Genomic DNA, 18,621 nt, shown 5'->3' with positions numbered 1-18,621 from the left:
GGGCCATCATTGTCATCATGTGGAGGGTTATTGTCATCAGGACCATCAAAAGAGAGAGGACAGTCCTTTGCATCATGAGACAGTAATCCACACTTCGCACAAAAGTTTCTCAAACGCTCATAGCGAAACTTGAGAATCGTATTCTCCCCTCCCCCAAATTGAAAATTCCTCTGGAATCTTAAAGGAGTGTCTATGTGCCAGTTGATGTAAATGCGAACAAACTCCACCAAGTTTGCATTCTCATCAAAATCCACAGTGGCTACATTCCCCAATTTTCCGCCAATGTAGTTCACCATTGGTGTAGTGAGGAACTGAACCGGGATTCCACGAACCTGAACCAAGAAAGGTATGATCTTCATAGCCTCGTCAGAGATGTTAGGGTACCAGCAGTGTACCGTGATCATCCAGTCATTAAATGTCCATGGTCCACGGCGAAGAACCAGGTTAAGCATTTCTTCAGATTGGAAAATGAACAGGATCTTTCCATTTCCAATGACTCTGCCACGACATGAGTCAGCAAAACCCCAAATTTTAGGCATCTGTGCCATGATAGCCCGAGCATTCTGCTTTCGTGGGTTCACAATAGAAACGATCAGAGAAAAGCGATTGATGTTCGCAGAGTATCCACAGAGTTCTGGTGGTAGAGGAACCGGTGCGTCATCAATGCCCAGATCCAAATTCTGGAGATTTTTTTGGATGTTCGAACTCATCTTCAATGGTGGTGTAGTACAAAGAAACAGATATGTTTGCAGTGTTGAAGAAATCCAGACGAACCAAGTAGAATATATATACAGAGACCATGGCGGTTTTTTGGGAAGGTTATCCAACATAAAAGTCAGAATGTAACTGTTAACAGATACCTGTAACAGAACAAAACCGCCAAATCCATACCGGGAAATAAAACAATTTGCCGGAAAGAAACTCCAAATTGGAGAAAGAGGAGGACGAATCGAGAATTGATTTTCGCCCAAAAAATCGCCCTCAGAGCAAAGAGACGCCATGAGTTTAATGTTTTTCTTTCTACATAAAACATTACTTAAATAGTCAATACACGAGAGAGATAAAAAATTTAGACAAACAATATCATAACTTATATATATGAAAATGAATTTTGAGGAAATACTTAAAAAACAGTTTTGAAAATATTTGATTGCTTTCAGTATTAGTAGTTTTTTTCTAGTAATATATCAGATACATTATAAAGTTTTTTTGTTTGTCAACGGATACATTATAAATTACTAGGTTTTGAACCCACGCGTATTTGATATAGTTTGATAAAAACTATATACCATTGATGGTAGTTATTATATACTCCATACGTTTCATAATATATAATGTTTAGAGAATTATTTTTGTTTCATAATATAGGATGTTTCCAACTTTCGATGCAACTTTTAAATTAATTTTATATTTTCTATTATTCAGTCTTTGGTATGATTGGTTAAGCTTTTTAAAAGGAACTTTTTCTTAATATACGTGTTTCTACTAATACATCCTATATTTTGAAACGGAAGGAATATTATCTTAAAAAAATTACTATTAAGGCAAAACAAAAATCAATTCAATTAAAAATTATTAAAGTCAATAGTGTCTAAGAATCATATATGATGAAAAAAATCATGAATCAATTTGTCATCATGTAAAATATATCTTCGTATCTCTTTTCTACGTTCACCGTCTCTTTATATTCCTTCTTGTCAATCATATTCAATTTTTCATGGTCATTGTCGTCGTTACTTTCACAGTCCAATTATTTGTTATACTCTTCGTTTTCCTCTTCCTTGCTTTCTTCCTAATCCCCCTCCATCTTTTTCTATGTAAAACATTTGTAGTTATGTGGTTGAAAACAGAGAAAGAAATGTATAACTTAAACTAAACATAGCTCCATAAGCCTATGAATTAACTATCCAAAACAACATCATTCATTTGATATATTGTACTCAAAATTCAGTTCTCTTCTACCATAACTTAGTCTTCAATGATTCTTGTCGTCGATCTTTCTTCTTAATATCCAAAACTCTTACACAAACAACATCAAATCATCTATAACTTCATACACAAACACATGTTTTATGCTCATAAGGGCATCTCCAACCCCACTCTATTTTAGAGTCAAATCTCTATTATAGAGTAACATTTGCTCAAACCCTACTCTATATTTTACTCTAAAATAGAGAAAATGATAGGATTGCTCTATATATAGAGCAACTCTATTCTCACCTCTATTTTTTTACACTAACTCTATTTTAGAGTTGAAAATAGAGTAATACATTAAAGGAAAACAATGCTCTATTTTTGAGTTGCTCTATTTTAGAGGAAAAAATAGAAATATACATTGGAGATGGTCTAAGAGATGTAAAACATAACCAGAAAGAGAAGTGTGCACAATGATGGCAAAAGCGATGAAAAAAAATAAAAACTTAATATAGAAAATTATTAGAGTGACAAAAATGTAGGATTATTACTATAAAACTTAATATAGAAAATTATTATATTACTATAAAACTTAATATAGAAAATGTAGGAATATTTTTATATTATTACCATAAAACTTAATATAGAAAATTATTGTAGTGACAAAAATATTAATTAGTGAGATGTCTAATTCTCATTTGTTAATTAAAATCTTAGGTGGATGGTGTGAAAATTCAAAAAGTGTTAAATATGAAGTGGCTAATCCTTATTAATTATTTAAAATCTTATGTGAACATTTTTAGAAACTTATATTTTTATTTAGTATAGATTAATAAGATAATAAAATAAAAATATATTATACTTAAATTGATTGAATTACCTTTTCCCCCTGAAGTAAGAAATAAAATCAAGAAAAAACAGAATAAATAATCCAATATATCAATAACTCTGCGTAAATTTCGCGAGTTTGAGTTTTGTGAAAGAAAAAAAAACGAACGAAAAAGCTTTCGAGAAAAATTTAATGAAGCTTGAGAGCTAATTTCTCCGTGAAATTTTCTCGTCGTAAAAAAAAAAAAGAAAAAAAGGTTGAAACTTTTGTTTGGTCTCGCTGGTCAAAATTTTGGGTTTGGTTGAGAGCGCACCGACGACGACGACAATCACCATTGAGCTTTTTGGTATTGGATCTGGCAACAATCATTAGCACCAACTCTTTTTACCTTTTGTGCTGTCTCTTAGTTTTCTCAAAACGTGTATTTGATCTCTCGGTGGCATTGTTCTCGAAGCTTCATCATTGAATTGGTCATTCAGGGGGGTAATTGCGTCGAAGTCAGCTCCAATTTTCTCGATCAGGGTTGGTTGTGTTTAAAGTTTCGATCTTTATCGAAATTAATCAAAAGGGTTGTTCTGCATTAAATTAGTGATATTAAATCGTTTCATTGAAGGAGCTTTTTTGATTACGTCGTTGTTGTTGGAGTAATATTAGATGAAATGAGAAGCAATAGATATGTTTGGAATGATTCGAGGAGGAATGGGTGATCAGAGTTGGACTCGTTTAGTTTTTTGGTTGATTCTGCTTTCTGGGTTCTTGGTGGTTACCTTGGAAGAGAATGCAGAAAAAGATGAGACTTTTCTTAGTCAATTCATGGCTCCTCCTTCAACAGGGCAGGTCAATACCCAAATGGTAAGCCCTTTTGTGCTTTTCAAGTCTGTTTGATTCTTTTTTTTTTTTTTACATCATTTGTGATTGGGATCTATCTGAGAGAGCTTAATTTGTAGAAGCTAGGAGATCTTGTAGCTCTGTAGTATACTTTTGATGGGAGAGTTGCGAGATATTAGCTGTTTCTTGCTGAAAAAACTAGGCTTTAGAGACTGAATTTGCATTTTTGGTTTTGTGTCATGTTCCCTGAAAGTATCCAAGTGTCTGAGAAAGAAATCATGTAGATCATTACGAGATGCTTATATCCTTTCCTCCTATATAAAGTCTATGGTTTCGAATATGTGTCAATCATGTATATTCTAAAAGCTAGATCTAATCAATGGGGTATATATTCAGAGTGCATTTTGTTGCTGCTGTAGCTTTCAGTTTCACGCTTGTCGAGTTCCAGGTTTTAGTGGGACTCTCTCTTCTAAAGTAGTTTTAAACCTCAGTTTCGGATATGTAGCTACGGTATTCAAGTTAGGTAGATCGAATGTAATATCTAGAAGATCCTGTACCTCTGTTGTAGACTTTATCCAGAGAGATATGTGAGTCATATTCTTGCTGAAAGTGTTAGGTTTCGAGACTAAGACTGCGTTATTGGTTTTGGTTCATGTTTGCTATAACAAAAATAAGATCATCTCAGAACGCTTACATTTTTTTCATCTTGCAAAATAGTTTGTATTCCCATTTGCAATTGTGCTTGGATTTATTAGTTGGCTGTCTATTAGTTAATGCTATGATTTTCAATTTTTCTTATATAGCTTTTTAAGTTGTTTGTCTCATGTCTTTCGTACAATGTTTGACAGGTAGAAACATCATGGTCGCAGCGTTGTTGGCAAGATTCTGACTGTGTGAAGGAAGCTGTCGCAGTATTCAATCTATGTTTTCCAGGTTCGAAGGACAATAGGGAACTATTTGGTTTGAATCATTCCCATCTAAAGCAGACTCTTCTTGATTGTATACAAGAGAAAGGAAAGTTAAATGGTCATAACCCCGAGTATCTTGAGCTCTTTTCATCTATGGTTGATACTCCGAGGAGAAACCTAGCTAGTAGACCTGGCTCTTCCCCTTCTCCTTCTCCTTCCCCTCCCCGTCCTCTTAAGCGTAATCCAGGCCCACCTACTCGATCAAAATCCCCACCTCCACGGAGATCATCTCTTCCCCCATCAAGATCTCCCCCTCCTCCTCCTAAGAAAAACGTTTCTAAAACTCCAAAATCTGCACCTGTCTCACCTGCGAAAAAAAAAGAGGATCATCAGAAAACAATCATCATTGCCGTTGTTGTGACTGCAGTTTCTACGTTTTTGCTTGCCGCATTATTATTCTTATGCTGCACTAGGGTTTGTGGAAATGGTTCAGGAGGCAGGAAAAATGATGAACGGCCTCTTCTCAGTTTAAGCAGTAGCGATTACTCTGTTGGTAATAATATATCCACTTTCTCACGGTACTAATCTAACAAGAAATTTTGTTGAATATATAAAGATTTAAGTAGTTTTTTTTTAACGTTTTCAGGTTCCTCCATCAACTATGGTGGTTCTGGCAAAGGAGAAAAGCCGGGTCATCAATCTTATAACATTTACTCAAACCAAGGAAAAATGTCATCATCTTTCGATGGAAGTAACTCTGACGATTCGTATACGTTAGAAGAAAGGATGTCACAAGAAGGAATGCATAATAGTAGTATTACCAATTACGGGATGCCACCTTTGAAGCCTCCACCTGGAAGAACAGCTTCTGCACTTTCAGGGAAGTCTCTTTCTGGTAAAGTGGAGCCACTTCCACCGGAACCACCCAAATTCTTTAAAGTATCCTCAAAAAAGGGTTCTGCTCCTCCTGCGCCAGCTCCAGCACCACCAATGCCATCTTCAGCTGGTCCTCCACGACCACCTCCTCCAGCTCCTCCACCTGGTTCTGGTGGGCCTAGGCCGCCACCTCCTCCTGGACTTAAAGGACCACGTCCACCTCCACCGATGAGTCTGGGCCCAAAAGCACCCCGACCAGCTTCTGGGCCAGCAAAGGCATCAGAGGATGATGGTCCCTCCAAAACAAAGCTGAAGCCATTTTTCTGGGATAAAGTTCAAGCAAACCCAGAACATTCAATGGTTTGGAATGATATAAGATCAGGATCCTTTCAGTGAGTAAACTTGCTAGCTTGTTTCCCCAATATTCTATAACTTTCATACAGTAACTGAATACAACTTATTTTATGATGCTTTTCCAGGTTCAATGAAGAGATGATAGAGTCGTTATTCGGATATGCAGCAGCAGACAAGAATAAAAACGACAAGAAGGGGTCCTCTGGACAAGTTACTTTACCTCAGTTTATTCAGATTCTGGAACCAAAGAAAGGACAAAATCTGTCAATTCTTTTGCGTGCTTTGAATGCGACAACAGAAGAAGTGTGTGATGCACTTCGCGAAGGTAACCTTCTTTTCCTTTATTTTTTCTAGGTGGAACATTGTCCCATGTGTTCTCTAACATAATTTTCGTTGAATTAGGAAATGAGCTTCCTGTAGAATTCATTCAGACTCTGTTAAAGATGGCACCAACACCAGAAGAAGAACTAAAGCTTAGATTATACTGTGGTGAAATAGCTCAATTGGGAACCGCTGAACGATTCCTGAAAGCAGTCGTTGATATCCCTTTCGCTTTCAAGCGTCTAGAGGCACTTCTATTTATGTGTACACTCCATGAAGAAATGGCCTTTGTTAAAGAATCATTTCAGACATTAGAGGTATGTTTCCTAATCTTAAACAAAAACTATGTTCTGGAAAGGAAAACAGATTACAGAGTTTCTTAGTCTTTCTCAAATATTTTATTTCTTTTCCAATCTAAACGCATCTTCTTTTGTGTATATGAAAGGTTGCTTGTAAAGAACTTAGGGGAAGTCGGCTGTTCCTGAAGCTCTTAGAGGCCGTTCTTAAGACCGGAAACCGAATGAATGATGGTACATTCAGGGGTGGTGCTCAAGCTTTCAAGCTGGACACTCTTTTAAAATTAGCAGACGTCAAGGGCACTGATGGGAAAACAACGCTCCTCCAGTTCGTTGTTCAAGAGATAATTAGGACTGAAGGTTTAAGAGCGGCTCGTACGATCAGAGAGAGCCAAAGCTTCTCAAGTGTTAAAACAGAGGATCTTTTAGCCGAGGAAACCACTGAAGAGGCAGAAGAGAATTACCGTAATCTTGGACTTCAGAAAGTTTCAGGGTTGAGCAGTGAGCTTGAAAATGTAAAGAAATCTGCAAACATAGATGCTGATGGTTTAACAGGGACTGTTCTTAAAATGGGTCATGCTTTGTCGAAAGCTCGGGACTTTGTCAACTCAGAGATGAAGAGTTCAGGCGAGGAAAGTGGGTTTCGTGAAGCGCTTGAAGATTTTATTCAAAATGCTGAAGGTAGCATCGTGTCAGTGCTCGAGGAAGAGAAGAGAATAATGGCTTTGGTGAAAAGTACAGGGGACTATTTCCATGGCAAAGCTGGAAAAGATGAAGGGTTGCGTTTGTTTGTGATTGTGCGTGATTTTTTGATAATCTTAGATAAGTCCTGCAAAGAAGTCAGAGAGGCACGAGGAAGACCCGTAAGGATGGCCAGAAAACAGGGCTCTACAGCCTCATCTGCTTCTGAAACTCCAAGACAACCACCTTCAGTAGATCCTAGGCAGAAGCTGTTTCCAGCTATTTCAGAGAGACGCATGGATCAGTCTAGTTCAGATTCAGACTAAAGAATTTACAAATCTCTGGTTTTGCAACATGTTAGGACATAAATCCTCTGCGGTTTTGCTGAGAGCTTCTGAAGATGTTTTTTTTCTGCTGGGAGTGGAATGGCATTAACTCACATAGATGTCAGGTTTTAGTCAGTGATGATCAGATGAACAAACACAAAGGAAGCATTTGGAGTTGTTGACTTACACTGTCACTCTCTTTTCCTTGTACTGACATTTTCTACTTTAGTTTTAGAAAACACACTCATCATTTTGTTTTCTTCTTAAATCTTGTTGTGCCATAGAATAGTAATCCTTTTGTGTTTACTGTTGTAATATTACTATCAATAACGTTTATATATTCTTTTTTTTTTTTGAATTGAAACCAAAGCAATCCAATTTCTAAATCCAAGTACGAAGAGTTCCTTGTTGCAGAAAGAGACGAGTTTATCTTTGATCACAAATGATTTGTAAAACTCCTTTAGACAAGAAACTCTCAAACTCAATTATGTAAATAATACTGAAACAAGATGTCCAAAACAAAGCCCCTAAACAACTGATAGAAAACAAAAGCACTAGCTAGTTGTTGTTTTTATTGAATCAGAAGCGAAACAGAACAAAAGAGTCAGCAAGACATTAGACCATCAGGATTGTCATGTAACACTTGTTTTGAAGCAAGAAACACTCGAACTCAATTTATGTAAATAATATTCGAGACTTTTGATATATATTCACACAGAAACTGAAACAAGAAGTCCAAAACAAAGCCCCCTACTAAAACAACTGATAGAAAACAAAAGCACCTAAACAAAAAAGCACTAGCTAGTTATTGTGTTTATTCAATTCAGAAGCGAAAACACAGAACAAAAAGGAGTCAAGCAAGACGTGTTTCTTCTATATCATCATCCTTGTGTTTTTGAGAATCTCTAATCTTCCTGAGGCTTTGAAGGTCCAGACTTCTTAGGGAGAAGAAGATTGTGGATATTGGGCATCACTCCTCCGTTAGCAATCGTCACATCTCCAAGAAGCTTGCTTAGCTCCTCGTCGTTTCTAACAGCGAGCTGAATGTGACGAGGAACTATACGTGTCTTCTTGTTATCTCTTGCTGCGTTTCCAGCGAGTTCAAGAACCTATAGAGAATGATTTTAAACACATCAGTTTCAGTCTCAACCACACACCATTAACGACCCCAAGACGATTAAACACACCCAATTCAAGTAACTTCCCAAAAATGAGAACTTTAACAAACAAATCAAATTAGTTTCCATATTAGACAACGTTCTATGCACACAGTTGCATAAAGTACAAAAATTTCGATTTTAGACTAATCTAATAAACTCAAAAGTATGTTCATTTACGATACAGAACGAACCAATTGAAACAAAATTGAGAAAATATATGTAAAGTTTTACAATTTTAACTAAAATTCCCCAATTTCTGAAAATTCAAGAACCCTAGATTCGTCTTGGATCGCCAAAAAAAAAAAACTAATCACGCAAAAACAGAGGAAGCCCTGATAAAAATAGGTAAAGGGAATGAGAAAGAGATTGGGAAAGTAAAAAAAAGTAACCTCGGCGGCCAAATACTCAAGAACAGCGGCGAGATAAACGGGAGCACCAGCACCAACACGTTCGGCGTATTTACCAGCTTTCAAGAAACGAGCGATACGACCCACAGGGAATTGAAGCCCAGCTTTGCTACTCCGAGACGTTGCTTTCTTCGCCGCACCGGATCCCAGAGTTTTCCCACGACCCGCCATTTTTTTCTCAACAAACAAACTAACTAACCAAAAGAGCTCTCTCTCTCTTTTTTTTTTCTTTCTCTACAGCGCAAAAATCGAAAATTTTTCTTGACGAATTAAACAGAGAAGAATGACGATTCTTTATACGTATATGTGTGTTAGAGAATAAAGTTATCAACCAATAAGAACAGAGTACGCGGATCATATATGTATTAGCCGTTGATTAAAACTATATCAATGGCTATGATCTGTTGCACCGCTTCACTTTTTCTTTGTTGGTTTCTTTTTGGACGAGGGAATTTCCAAATTTTTAACGTAAAATAATTCGATTTATTCTATTATGGGCTGGTAAATGATATAAATGGGCCGGATATGGGCTTAAAGTAATGATTTTGTGTTTTATATAATAAAAACCCAACTCTAATCCCACGAGAACCTCATAAACGTAGCAAATTTTGCTAATGTGGTGTTTTTATAAGCTTTTGTTGTACATACTACATGTTATATGTAACATATATATACATCACCAATTTCAAAATTTTTAATTTAGTTTTGATTACTATGTTACTTTGATGAATTACTATAAACGTCATCCTAAGAAAATGTTATGTTAAGAACAAAAAGATATATAGCTAGTATGAAACTGTCTGGTGTCCACCTAATAAATTTTCAGTATTTAGTAGATGCAACATGCTAAGTCACACGATATTAAGATATCAAAAGCTAGATTGGGGCAGACCAGTCAATGTGGTGAGGTCGAAATGATGGCCCTGTTGTTTTTTTAGGTTTTAAGGCATAACTGGGAAACCCAGAACAGAAGGACAAATCTATCTATCAATGTGTGTTTTCAAAATTCAATCTTTCTAAAATTTAATGTTCTTTCATTTAGAATTCAATATGGCTATAACGACACCCACACCTAACTTCATTTATCTACCACCCTTTGCGATATCTACAAGTCAATATTAAATGCAGTTTGAAAGTTTGACAAAAATATACTACTATAACTTCTGATTTTAAAAATTCTTATTTTGATCCTTTACAATCATGTTATTGTCATCCATTAAGAAAATTCAATTTTCTAAAATTCTTATTCTTTCTCTTCCTCTCGTGAAAAAAAAACTGATATTTCAAGACTTTAGTATTTACTTACTAGAGTCTAGAGTGATAAAAGTTACATGGTATATTAGTCGTAATTTTTTAAAAAATGTGTGCAAATATTATCTGAAGTTCCAAATGTTCTATATATATTTTTTTGTCGTCAATATTTAATGTACATAATTTTTGTTTGTCTTAAAGATAATGTACATATTGATGATTACTGTAAATTGATTAGTATATTCCAAGAAATGTCAGACGCTTCATTTGCTATTGTGGGAGGGCTTTTAATAAGAGAGAGTGAATTGACAGATGCAAGCGGAAAGAAGTGAGTTGATGAATTGAAATCAATGTTCTTTTTTTCAATTTATTTCAAAACTTAGCTCCTATAGCTAACTCTCATTTCGTTGTCACTGGACAACAATTTGTCATCATTATTACTTGGATGAACTTAGTTATGATAAGTGAGTGAATACATAGTTCTAGCCTGACTAGGTTTCGGACATCGTAGAAGCTTAGCTTAGTCCAAATATTAGATTCGTCAAATATGACATTTGTTTATTTACGACTAATCGTATTCTTTTACTAAAATTCGTAGAATCTCACCGGTGAACTTGCCCACTAACACACTCATTGATTGACGATTGTATTAACTGTAATTAAATTTTGTAAGAGACAGTTTAAAGGAAATTCCAAAATTTTGGAGATCTTCAATGTATCTTTTAAAAAACCAAACTCATTGAATTCATTATTGAATTATGGTTAACATTCATCCTCTTAATGAATGCAAAGTTCATGAAATTTAGATTGTCTTTTTGTTTTTTGTTTACCTTGCATCAAACTGTAACCAGAAAAGAGACTCCATCACTCCAATATTCAGTTTAACGAATAAAAAGACTAATTAGAATAATACAACAAAATGAGTATACTATTTCATGATTCATGAACAGGTGTTGTGTGGACTTGTGAAGTCTTTTAGTTTGTTTTTAACACTTTATAAGATTCGCAAAAAACAGTAAATGAAGTAAACATTCTCTCGTGTTATTACATCGGTGAGTTGAGTCTGGTGAGACATTATAGACCATCCTTTAGATTCATATGCACGTACATGCCTTCTTATATAAAAATACTACTAAAACCAAATTATTTTCTCATATCTCATTTAATAATTTCAACTGTATACTAGATTACTAGTACAAGACAAAAACTTCACTTGCTTATTTTGCTTCTTCTACTTCTTCATTAATATTTTTATTATTATAGTACCACTTCCAAAATAAAAATCCCCACAATTTTTCAGAAGAAGATAGAGAAAGAGAGAGAGAGAGAGAGATATCAAAACAAACAAAGAACAATGGAAGATTCAAGTAGAAAAAGCCAAAAGAAGAAGAAGAAGAACAAGAACAACATCCCTACTGTTTGGTTCTCACTCAAGAAGTCTCTCCACTGTAAATCCGAACCATCTGATGTCCACGACCCTACTAAACCATCCACTACCAATAACAACACCAAACAACAACAACACCTCTCCTCCATCTCCACCAAGAGAAACTCCAGCATAGGAGGCGCCGCCGTGTGCGGTGGTGGCTTATCAGGATGTTCAAGATCGATAGCGAATCTCAAAGACGTAATCCACGGAAGCAAAAGACATTTCGATAGACCACCACCTATAAGTAGTCCTCGTTCTATTGGAAGCAATGAGTTTCTCAATCCCATTACTCATGAAGTTATCCTTAGTAACTCAACTTGCGAGCTTAAGATCACTGGTGTTGGTGGAGACATGGCTGCTTCACCTACCGGAGCAGCAGCAGATTCCGGTGGTGGCGGCGGAGGAGGGAATGGTCGGTCAACGACTTATGTGGGTATGTTGAGACCAGGTACACCGATGCATTATCTTAACCGTTCAGCTTCTTACCGGAGCCACACAAAAAAAGGATCTTCTGCTCTGTCCGAGAGAGACAGAGGAGGAGGAGGAGAAGGGTTTCATACAAACAGGAGAGTTTCATTAGAGATGAACAGAGACTCTCCCATTAATGGAGGCAACTCGAACTCCTCTGTTTCTTGTCATAAATGTGGTGAACAGTTCAATAAACTTGAAGCTGCTGAAGCTCATCATCTCTCTAAACACGCCGGTACGTATCTCAAAGTTCGAGTCTTTTTTTACAATCTTCACCATTCAAACTATGCAATTTGGGTTTCAGAATTACAAAAAGTTTCCAACTTTATGAGAAAAAGTTCTTAAAAATCTCAACTTTATCGAAAAAAACAGAGTTTTACAGTTTTAGGTAATAAAAATCTCAACTTTATCAAAAAGATTGGATTTTGATTATGCAATTAGGTTATAAAGGTTTTAATTTTGATATAATCTTTATCCAAATTGCAGTATCGGAGCTAGTAGAAGGAGACTCATCAAGAAAGATAGTGGAGATAATATGCAGAACGAGTTGGTTAAAATCAGAGAACCAATGTGGAAGAATCGATCGAGTATTAAAAGTTCACAATATGCAAAAGACGTTAGCTAGATTCGAAGAATACAGAGAGACAGTTAAAATCAGAGCGAGCAAACTTCAGAAGAAGCATCCGAGATGTCTAGCAGATGGTAACGAGCTGCTTAGGTTCCACGGAACAACAGTGGCTTGTGGTTTAGGTATAAACGGGTCAACGAGTATATGCACGGCGGATAAGTGTAGTGTTTGTCGGATTATAAGAAACGGGTTCTCGGCGAAACGGGAGGAGAAGAACAATGGGATTGGTGTGTTCACGGCTTCGACTAGTGGGAGAGCGTTTGAGTCGATTTTGGTTAACGGTGGAGATCATCAGAGTGGGGATGTTGTTGATCGGACGGTGAGGAAAGTGTTGATTGTGTGTAGGGTTATAGCCGGGAGAGTGCATAGACCGGTGGAGAATGTGGAGGAGATGAATGGGTTGATGAGTGGGTTTGATTCGTTGGCTGGCAAAGTTGGTTTGTATACAAATGTGGAGGAGCTTTATTTGCTTAATCCTAAAGCTTTGCTTCCTTGCTTTGTGGTCATTTGCAAACCCTAAACAAAATTAGTGTTTTTTTTTTTTTTTTTGGTCTTTTGAGGGAAGAGTCAATTGTTATTTTTGTTGATAAATTTGTTTATCGTTATGATGAGAATTGAAATCAATAGAATTTGGAATGAAGTTTGTAATTCTTACTTCTAATTTTGTTGCATGTTGAAATGCGTCAGAGTGAGAATTTGGTTTCACGGGTGGCCTGTTGGTAAAAGTGCTACTAAAGGCCAAAATTTTTACTATTAAGTAACAAAAAGTTAATTGAAAATGAAATAACAGAAATATTATTTTTCTTGACGACGAGAAAACCTTTTCAAAATTTTGGAACATGTGTTCTTAAACAAACTGTAATGAGAACATGTCTTAAACAAACTATAATGAGAGCATGTTTAGCTGAATTCGTCTCAGAGTTAGATGCTGGAGTCGAGTCGATCGAGATAGACGAGGGGTCTTGTTGAAATGGCGTTAATGAGTTGAGAGAAATTCAGTTTCCACTCTAAATGTTTTGATTCGCATCTCTATAGCTTCACACTTCAAATAGAGCTTAACCAATTCATCCACTATGTCAATGGTCTCCATTGTTCCTTTTTAAGTAATTGATTAAGGAACATGTTTTTTACCATTTGCCCTTTCACATTGTTCTTTTTTTATTCATTATATACGAAAATATATGAATATATGAATTAACCACATTATTAATATATTGTCGTTCAAACATAAACTTTATTATCAAAATATTTTTCACCATTCATAACCAATAAACATTTTTGTTATCTTTTGCTTCAATTTTTTTTTGGGAGCTATCCCCTTTTAGTCCTAGATTACGTCTAACATTGTTTCATATAAAAGGCAGGGCAAATAAGAACAAAAATAACATTAATGGTGATTAGGCATTTTGTTAAAACGAAAAAAGTAAATGGTCCATAGGATTCATAATGGTAGCGAGACAAAGCTTACGTCAAAGGTGGCGACAAAATTCTATCCCATGCAAAAATTTATTTGGAGCTTTAAATATATCTATCTGCAAAAGCCACCCACTCATAATTATCCCCTGAGAAAATGAAAAAAAAAAAACAACTCTGAATCTCCCTGAGCCCAATAATAAACTCCAAATTTCAAATCTTGAACTTTCGAATTTTGAAAATATATATAGTCGATTACTAAATCTACGGCTCTGCCAAATATTTAACGATCTTAAAACTAGTAGGAGTATCATATGTTTTGTCAGAAAAAAAAATCTAATTTTTGTTAAAGAAGGAACAATGATTATATTGAAAACTAAAGACAATATAATAATTTGTATTAATAGTAATTTTTTTGTATTAAGTTTCTTTTTTCCCCCATTTTATGATGCAAATTGGTATCCAACAGTATACATATGTAAATGTAATTAAGTGGATACCTGAACACCGTACGTATATTGTAGATTTAATTTGGAGAATATGAATCGTAAATGTGCTAATCCACAGAACAAAACAATCAAAAATTGGATATTTTGTATGAGATATATAAGAAGAAAACTAGTATATTGGAATGAATGACAACGAGGCCTGATATGGACAGTGTATCTACTTCAACCTAAGTAACGGTGGGATCACACCACATGACATCTCTTGAAGACAATTAATTTTGATTTTGATTTTTCAGTCGACAACAATCTTCTTTCATTTGGTCAGAAACAGTCGACAACAATCTATGTCGTAATATTTTCAGATCTTTTTTATATAATGACCGAAACGTAATCCACTTATAACTCGTCTACTACGGCTCTCGAAGTATGTGACATACAGAATAGAAATAGAATAGTTAGACATTAAAAATGATAGTCTAAATATTTGTTGTTATGTTTTAAGCTACTCTTTTGACATATTATTTTCTTCGTAGTTGCGGCAATCATGTAACCTACAACTACAATAGTACCATGCGTTCCTAATTACGTTTATGAAGAAACACTGTATCCATAAAAATAATTCTCGTTCGGAATGGAGACTAGTAGTTTGTGATAAAGATTCGAAATAAAGCAACATTATATAAAAGAAACGAACGATTACTAGTTTACCATTAGATCGCATGCATGATATGTGGTATGCCATGGAGTTGTTTGTCAAAGTCAATAATTTTAAATGTAACATCACCTCTTGGCTAAATATGAAATAAATATCAACTTAAAATAAATAAATAAAAATATTTGTTTAATCAAGGATATATATTTGGCAATTCTAAAAAGTTCTCTTAATTTTGTCCTTTCATAATTTTTATCTCTTTTTTTTGTTGGTTGACTAATAAGTTTAAAATTTCAATAAAAATAAATCTATATAATAATAACAATCTGAAAAAATGCCAACAACAGTTGCGACTTTTCGTCGTACCTTTTCGTTATATATATATTTTATTTTATTTTGAAAGAAAATTTCAACAGTTGCATCTTTTTAAAAAATTGCATCTGTTAAATGTAGAGTTGTGTCTCTTACAAACAATTGTGTCTATTCGAATGTTCACATCTATAGAAATTTATATATAAATGACTTCTTATCACTGTATTTAAATATTCTTTTTTTATATATTTTTGACAGAAAATTTCAACGGTTGCGTCTCTCTAAAAAGTTGTGTTTGTTAAATGTAGAGTTGTGCCTCTTACAAACAATTGTGTCTATTCAAATGTTCGCATCTATATAAATTTATAGATAAGTGACTTCTCATCATTGTATTCAAATTTTTTTTATTTTATATTTTTGACAGAAAATTTTCACAGTTGCGTATCTCTAAAAAGCTGTGTCTGTTGAATATAGAGTTATGTCTTTTACAAACAGTTGTGTCTATTTAAATGTTAGCATCTTTAGAAATCTATATATAATAACTTCTCATCTTTGTATCAAATATAATAATAACAATCTGAAAAAATACCAACAATAGTTGCGACTTTTCGTCGTACCTTTTCGTTATATATATATTTTATTTTATTTTGAAAGAAAATTTAAACAGTTGCATCTTTCTAAAAAGTTGCATCTGTTAAATGTAGAGTTATGTCTCTTACAAACAGTTGTGTCTATTCAAATTTTCACATCTACAGAAATTTATCTATAAATGACTTCTCATCACTGTATTCAAATATTCTTTTTATATATTTTTGACAGAAAATTTCATCGGTTGCGTCTCTCTAAAAAGTTGTGTCTGTTAAATATAGAGTTGTGTCTCTTACAAACAATTGTGTCTATTCAAATTTTCGCATCTATATAAATTTATAGATAAGTGACTTCTCATCATTGTATTCAAATTTTTTTATTTTATATTTTTGATAGAAAATTTTCACAGTTGCGTATCTCTAAAAAGTTGTGTCTATTGAATATAGAGTTATGTCTTTTACAAACAGTTGTGTCTATTCAAATGTTCGCATCTTTAGATATCTATATATAATAACTTCTCATCATTGTATCAAATATAATAATAACAATCTGAAAAAATGTCAACAACAGTTGCGATTTTTCGTTGAACCTTTTCGTAATATATATATATATATATATNTACTTTTCGTCGTACCTTTTTGTTATATATATATATATATATTATTTTATTTTAAAAGAAAATTTCAACAGTTACATCTTTCTAAAAAGTTGCATCTGTTAAATGTAGAGTTGTGTCTCTTACAAACAGTTGTGTCTATTCAAATGTTCACATCTATAGAAATTTATATATAAATGACTTCTCATCACTGTATTCAAATATTATTTTTTTATATATTTTTGACAGAAAATTTTAACGGTTGCGTCTCTCTAAAAAGTTGTGTCTGTTAAATGTAGAGTTGTGTCTCTTACAAACAATTGTGTCTATTCAAATGTTCACATCTTTATAAATTTATATATAAGTGACTTCTCATCATTGTATTCAAATTTTTTTTATTTTATATTTTTAACAGAAATTTTTTACAGTTGTGTATCTCTAAAAAGTTGTGTCTGTTGAATATAGAGTTATGTCTTTTAAAAATAGTTGTGTCTATTCAAATGTTCGCATCTTTAGAAATCTATATATAATAACTTCTCATCATTGTATCAAATATAATAATAACAATCTGAAAAAATGCCAACAACAGTTGCGATTTTTCGTCGAACCTTTTCGTAATATATATATATACATAATACATATATATATATATATATATTTTTTACAGAAAATTTCAACGGTTGCATCTCTCTAAAAAGTTGCGTCTGTTAAAGGTAGAGTTGTGTGTCTTACAAACAGTTGTGTCTATTCAAATGTTCACATCTTTATAAATTTATATATAAGTGACTTCTCATCATTGTATTGAAATTTTCTTTATTTTATATTTTTGATAGAAATTTTTTACAGTTGTGTCTTTCTAAAAATTTTCGTTTGTTGAATATAGAGTTGTGTCTTTTACAAGCAGTTGTGTTTATTCAAATGTTCACATCTTTAAAAATCTATATATAAATAACTTCTGATTATTATATTCAAATTTTCTTTATATTTGTATTAGTTAAAAGAAAATTTGTTAGAAATGACGTCTCATTACTGTGAGAAATTTATTGCAGTTTGATATATTTTGTTAATCGTTGTAATATTTCATTATATTCAGTCTCTAGGTATACAACCATCATCGAGGGTTTTCATTCTATTGGTATGAATCTAAACCAAAATTTTTGTTTTTAGCTGTTAAAAAATATGGTTCAAGTTGGTTTTTTCAGAAAATGAGAGCATATTGGCTTGTATATGTTTGTTTTTTTTGTCACAAACATATATATATATATATATATATATATTTGTCTACTCCATGTTTTTTGATTAGAAAACTAATTGTATTATAGAAAACAGTATGGATTTCTATATTTCTATTTTTTTTTAAAAAATATCTGATTATGAAATATCAAGGTAAAAATAAAACTAAAATATCACAGTTTGTTCTATTATATTTTCTACAGTTGGGAATATTCAGTTTGTTGGGAGATGGAAAACTGATGATGAACAGAAAGATTGACGGTTGAGATGATTTTCCAATAAACTATCTTGACGACAAAGACTTATCTACAACTTCATATAGATTAAGGGAATTTGTATATTTAGTTCTAGTCATAATACACTCAAATTGAAATCTTAACAACAAAAGATATTGAATATGAAATATTATAAAAGTTTGAAAAGGTTTTGGATTCTGACTGCCAAAAAAAAAAGAGGAGCATGTGAGAGCAATGAACCCGGCCGTCCTTGGCCGACAATCTTTCTTAGACGCGCACATTGTGATGCTACACCATACACCTAAATGTTATTGTTATAAGTTCTAACTATTATTATTCCCCTCTCATATTTATTATATTATATATTATTTATGTATGGCTCGGAATAATTAACCAGCATCTTACGCGGAGAAAAATTAGTAATAAGTACATTCAATATTGGATTAACCATGTATATATAATCTATT

At 33.6% G+C, this 18,621-nt stretch overlaps 3 protein-coding genes across 3 annotated transcripts; 2 read left to right on the top strand and 1 right to left on the bottom strand.

The window, feature by feature from the left end:
• On the top strand, nucleotides 2,884-7,685 carry LOC104730904 (formin-like protein 5). Its single transcript, XM_010450147.2, has 6 exons — nucleotides 2,884-3,595; nucleotides 4,420-5,032; nucleotides 5,126-5,747; nucleotides 5,835-6,034; nucleotides 6,112-6,347; nucleotides 6,476-7,685. The coding sequence occupies exons 1-6, from the start codon at nucleotides 3,419-3,421 to the stop codon at nucleotides 7,331-7,333; spliced, it is 2,706 nt and encodes a 901-aa protein (XP_010448449.1). The 5' UTR covers nucleotides 2,884-3,418; the 3' UTR covers nucleotides 7,334-7,685.
• Nucleotides 7,980-9,184, bottom strand: LOC104730894 (histone H2A.6). The gene is made up of 2 exons (XM_010450136.2): nucleotides 8,883-9,184; nucleotides 7,980-8,442 (listed from the first exon to the last, which is right to left on the bottom strand). Exons 1-2 carry the CDS (start codon nucleotides 9,069-9,071, stop codon nucleotides 8,239-8,241), a joined length of 393 nt encoding a protein of 130 aa, XP_010448438.1. The 5' UTR covers nucleotides 9,072-9,184; the 3' UTR covers nucleotides 7,980-8,238.
• On the top strand, nucleotides 11,485-13,324 carry LOC104730884. The gene is made up of 2 exons (XM_010450127.1): nucleotides 11,485-12,283; nucleotides 12,535-13,324. The coding sequence occupies exons 1-2, from the start codon at nucleotides 11,506-11,508 to the stop codon at nucleotides 13,194-13,196; spliced, it is 1,440 nt and encodes a 479-aa protein (XP_010448429.1). The 5' UTR covers nucleotides 11,485-11,505; the 3' UTR covers nucleotides 13,197-13,324.

Source organism: Camelina sativa, chromosome 2 (genome assembly GCF_000633955.1).
Source record: "Camelina sativa cultivar DH55 chromosome 2, Cs, whole genome shotgun sequence".
NCBI lineage: Eukaryota > Viridiplantae > Streptophyta > Magnoliopsida > Brassicales > Brassicaceae > Camelina > Camelina sativa.
This window is presented reverse-complemented; position numbering and strand designations above follow the sequence as displayed.